We start from the raw sequence: 5,733 nt of genomic DNA on the forward strand, positions 1-5,733 counted from the left end.
TTCTTACATATTTTATTAACCTGTATACAATGGTTATTTAATTGATTCACTATCAAATACTGCATATGAATAAAAAATTTTAATAATGATGATAAGATCAAAATAATACAAACATTTCAAATAACTTTATTAAGCCCAAATAAAATTCTCCCCCAGGTTATTTTTCTTCTTTACCGAAACATTTGGAAATTTATTTCTTCCAATATACTGATGATTTGGCAGAGAGGAGAACAATGTACAAGTTATTCAAGCAAAAATGATAATATTAAAGTGATCAGATATTTTTAATTTGCCAGATTAAACAGGTCTTTATGCTAGCAAGTATGTGGCTCTCATTTTATTTTGAATAAGGTTATGTCAGCGATTAGTTTTCAAGACTTAGGGCAACTCCAAGCACTTTTTTTTAAGGTAGAAGTTCCGTTGAGAAGGATTCAGAGATTAGGCTCATGTTGAGAAAAAAGTTAATTTAATAAAGGACTGATAATGTTTTGGATGTCTTCATAGACAGAATAATAGCATGCAATACAGGTAGAACAGGCTCTAATCATGCTTACTTCTTGCATATAAGATTTTCTGAGATCCGGTATACCATTTTTGACCCTCTGGTGGAGCCTATCACAGCTTATCATACTGCCTCACTAGAGCTTCTTTGAAAACAACCATATTTTATCAACTTTCCATTCATGCCAAGTTGCATATATACACAATACAACACACACACACACACATTATACAGTATTTACTCAATTAAAAATTTGTTGAATTCATTCAGTATTACATTCTGATCTCCTCATTTTTGTCAGGTTTTTGTCTTCTGAATAAAATCTCTACATTGTTGATACACATCTTCTGAAACTTCTGAAATCAGAAGGCCAAGTGCAAACTATACCTATTTTATGAAAGCATCCCTCTAAAGTCCCTAAATAGTTTTGAACTTTTCTTTCTGTCAAATCCTTTATTATATTTATTTTCTACCTTGAACAATGACCACTTTCTTTATGGCTCTACTGTCAACATCAGATTTTGCATTTCTCAAAGGACAAAGATTGTGTGTTATCTTAACTGCTATTTATAATTTTATAAGAGATATTCATGTGTTTATTGAGAGCTTAGTCTGTTCCAGATATGTTATCAAAAAGGGGGGATAAAATTAACATTTCTTAATTTTAATAAGAGATTTTATAAGGAATTCCACATGATATCTATATTATCTTTTAATCTTTACAATCAGATTAGGAGCTAGCTTATGTTGTCTCAATTTCGTAAATGGAAAATTAAAGATGAGAGAGATTTCTGATTTTTTTCAGTAAGTAAGAGACAGAGTTAAGTGTATTCTCTATGAATCAATATCCAAGTCCTTTCCACTATATATTAACTCTTCAATACTTTTAAAGTTATCTTTAGAATCAAAATTTATGAACACACTTTATTTACATGTAAGGGTAAACTCCACTAAATAATATGCTCAAAAGGAAAATACTTTAATGTCCAATAACTTGCTGACTGTGTCCTTGACATCTTTATTTCTTAGACTGTAGATCAGGGGATTCAACATGGGAATCACTACGGTGTAGAACACAGACGCCACTTTGACTGTGTGCCTGGAGTTTTTGGAGTTGGGCACACAGTAGAGGAAGAGAATGGTGCCATGGAAGATGGTGATGGCCGTCAGGTGTGAGGCACAGGTGGAGAACGCTTTGCGGCGACCACTGGCTGAACGCATCTTGAGGACAGTCACAAGGATAAACACATAAGACAGGAGAATGATGAATAGTGTGCTGATCTCATTAAAAGTGGCAAAAATGAAAAGCAGCAAGTGGTTGACATAAGTATTAGAGCAAGAGAGAGAGAGCAATGCAGAGAACTCACAGAAGAAATGATTAATTATGTTGAAACCCTGAAATGATAATTTGATAGCAGAACATGTGAGTATTAAGGAGCATGCTACTCCCCATGCATATGACCCGACCACGAGCAAGGCACAGAGTTTCTGGGACATGGCGACTGTGTAGAGCAGAGGGTTGCAAATAGCCACGAACCGGTCATAGGCCATCACAGCCAATAAAAAGGATTCAGTTACCACAAAGGTGCAGAAGAAAAAGAATTGTACTACACATCCTAGAAATGAAATGGTTCTGTCCTCTATGACTAGATTTACCAAGGTCTTGGGAGCAATGATGGAGGAATAGCAGAAATCTACAAATGAGAGGTGGCTGAGAAAAAAGTACATGGGAGTGTGCAGTTTGGGGTTAATTTTGATTATTACAATCATTCCAATATTTCCTACAACAGTGACACTGTAGATGACCAGAAAAATAAAAAACAAGGGGACTTGCAGTTCTGGGTAATCTGAGAAGCCCAAGAGAGTGAACGTGGCTTCACTTTTATTTCTCTTTGACAGTAACATGGTTTCTATTGGTCAGAATTTGAGTGAGTCCTGAAAAAAAGCATTAAAGAGAATGAGGATATAAGAAGGTCTGTTAATGCCCCTTACCAATACTAGGTGATGAAGCAAAATATCTCAGAATTTTTCTGTTTATTATACAAGATGTTCTAAATGTCTAATATTTTTAAACATAACTATTAAAATTTTTTTATTTGCATAAAGGAATACAATTACTTAATATTTTTAAGTTCTCGATTGTAATTTTTAATATTTATAAATAAGATTATGAGATCAAGTGATTTATGGTTCTGTTTGCATAACACTTTCAGCTTCACTGAACATCACAAGATCATAAAAGATAAGCTTAGCTTAATACAATGACTAATTATATCAGCCCTATAATCAGTAACAAAAATGAGAAATTTCTAAACTATTTAATTTTTGCATCATATGTTCATATTCTGACAATAAGAAGTAACACCCCTTAACACTTTAAGTTTGTATCTGTATTGTTAATTTTCTGTAACATTTCAATCTTTGTTTTCTTTCTGATTTAGTACAACTGATATGAAAATAAATCTTAATTTTTTTCAGAAGGTATATGCCTCAACTCAAGGAATCCTAATTAAGAAATATTAGTTAATATTAGTAATATTAATTATTAATAATTAATAATAGTTTTAGGTGGACCATCAGTAAAGATGTCAGATCATATGTGAGACCGAGACAGTCAAGGGTCCTATTTGTTCCTATTCTCATAAATTTGAGTATTAAAGACAACCTCAAAAGACAATCCATCACAAAGCTGGACATTCTGATTTTCACATTTTTTCTTAAAATAACATTTACTTTGTCTATGTTATTTAAAAATTCATTTTAAATTAATGTTATTTTTAATGTAATGGTTTTTGTGTCCCAAATGCTATTATTAAATCACTCATAAAAATTTTTATATCTTTGAATTCAGGAAATTTAACACCTGAAATCTTCTTCCTTATAATTTCCTCCTTTTTGCTGTAATTTTTGCTCTCTAGTGCCACGTGTCTTGCTTTATAATCTTCAATAAAACTGGTCCCTTTTAATTTCTTTCATTAGAGAATCTATTCAATCTCTCCTTATTTCATTTTGTTTAAACTCTTGTCTATTCTACCTCAACTACACTTTTAAAAATGTAAAGAAGCAAGACAGTACAAATTTCCAAAATTTTCCAAGCTCTTCTTTTCCCCACGCCAGGTCCTGCTGTTCATGGAGCTGTTATTGGGGAGCTCAGCTGAGCCAGGCACTCTAATGCAAAGCTCTTCCTTATATGTTCAGATATGTAACTTCCACAATGACTAAATGTTTCTCAAGAACTGCCTAGATCTAAAGGCTAACTTTCCTCTCCCATATAGTTTTTTAGAAACCCTTTATTGAAATTAATGTCAGTCTGTCTTTAGAATCTTAAAACAAACCTGCTGATGGCAAAGGTAGGACCTCTCTTGGTTGGGTGTGATGCATATATTCTTATATGTATAGTCACAACCTTTGGGATATGAACCCTAGAGACTCTCTGTTGCCTCATGCTCTTGAGGTCATGAAATAAACAATTAAAATTAATCTTCTTGCTCTGATGTAAGTCCTGTGTACTGGAAGCCTGGAGCAGCATAAGGGGTACTTCATATGAAAATTTATATTTTAAAATCACTTTCCCCAGCCCCCTGATCACTCTCATACCTTCCTTCAATTATCAAAATTATATAATTTTAAAAGTCTTCATATCAAATATTAATCAAGTGACTACTATATGCCAGAATAGTCCTTTTCCTTCATACTACCCACTCTTTGCCATATTGAGGAAACGTGAGATCCATCCATTAGGTCATCATGGTACATTGAGAGTTAAAGCATAAATATTTACAAAGTTAAATATTCAATTAAGAAAATGATCTAATTCCTTTCAAATATCTTCTATTATGCGTTCCTTCCTCTGTCTTCTCCAGCTAGTCTTACCCCCTTGCTTTTTTTTTTTTTTAACTAGTGTTTTCTCTACACCGAAATCTATTCCCTGAAGTTTTTGTTCAAATGCAGCTTTTTTGGGAAACCTTCAATGATCATGCTATTATGCTTCAGAGCTACTCTACTACCCAATTTAGTGGTTAAAGTACTTATCATGGTTCAAATACATTTCAATGCTTATTTATTGCATTGATTATATTGTTTGTTTCCCCTGCTATAATAAAAATTCCAGGAGAACAAGAATTTTTTTTTTATTTCTTTGTTTACTGTTGTATTTCAAGATCCTAGATCAATGACCAGCATAGATTCTATGAATCTTTACTGAATGATAAATATATAACCTTCCACGGAACTGTGAATAGAGCCAAATGTACCAGAACTGTGAGTAATTTGAATGCAGGGAGGAGATAGTTCACAAAGAGGGATAAGGATGTTTTTATTGAAAAGAAGTGAGTATTGAAATTGGACAGTAAAATAAAATAAAACAAAATAAAATAAAATATAAAATAAATAAAATAAAAACTAATGTCTGCTCTGCTGAATTTCCTTTCACTTGTCAGGTTTATTATAATAGAAATCTAGAATTTTCAAAATCAAATACAGCATGGTAAAATTTCCTGCAGGTAATTTTTTAATGGAAAAGAGTATCTCAAATATTCTCCTTCAGAAAAATCTTAAAAGTAGCTTTCCCAAAGGTTTATAATGTCCCTTCACTCAACAAACATTTTTACATATCCATTATATACAAGGCTATGCTTATAAGAATATTGATATAATTCATAAAAATGGAAATGAAAAAAAAAAATCTGGGGTAGTGATACCAGACAAAATAGACTTTAAAACAAAAGCTAGAACAAGAGACTAAGAAGTATCCAGTAATCCCACTTCTGGATATTTACTTGAAGAAACCCAAAATACTACTTTGATGGGACATGCACATTCATATCTTAATTGCAGCATTTACAATAGTCAAGACATGAAGGCAAATTGGTTGTCTCTCAGTGAATGAATGAATAAAGAAGTGGTACATATACAATGAAATATTGCTCAGTCAAAAATAAATTTAAAGAGTAAAATCTTGCTATCTGAAACAACGTGAATGGAACTAGAGGATCCTAGAGAAAGACAAATACTTTATGATTTCACTTACACATAGAATCTAAAGAAAAAAAATAAACAAAAGAGAAACTAACTCATGGATACAGAGAATATTTTGAGGGTTACCAGATGGGAAGGGGTTGGGAGATGTTTGAAAAAGGGAAGTGGTTAAGAAGTACAAATTGGTAGCTACAAAATAGTCATGGGGATGTGAGATATAGCAAAAGGAATATAATAAATACTAAATAATATTG

At 32.3% G+C, this 5,733-nt stretch overlaps 1 protein-coding gene across 1 annotated transcript; it reads right to left on the reverse strand.

Moving 5' to 3' along the window:
* Positions 1-1,450: 1,450 nt before the first annotated feature.
* On the reverse strand, positions 1,451-2,424 carry LOC105308450 (olfactory receptor 5D18). The gene has a single exon (XM_011384421.1). It carries the CDS (start codon positions 2,405-2,407, stop codon positions 1,466-1,468), a length of 942 nt encoding a protein of 313 aa, XP_011382723.1. The 5' UTR covers positions 2,408-2,424; the 3' UTR covers positions 1,451-1,465.
* Between the last annotated feature and the right edge of the window lie 3,309 nt (positions 2,425-5,733).

Source organism: Pteropus vampyrus, unplaced genomic scaffold (assembly GCF_000151845.1).
Source record: "Pteropus vampyrus isolate Shadow unplaced genomic scaffold, Pvam_2.0 Scaffold579, whole genome shotgun sequence".
Lineage (NCBI taxonomy): Eukaryota > Metazoa > Chordata > Mammalia > Chiroptera > Pteropodidae > Pteropus > Pteropus vampyrus.

Bases quoted from the DNA above. Each gene is read 5' to 3' on its own strand.
- LOC105308450 (XM_011384421.1), bottom strand. From the start codon at position 2,407: ATGTTACTGTCAAAGAGAAATAAAAGTGAAGCCACGTTCACTCTCTTG.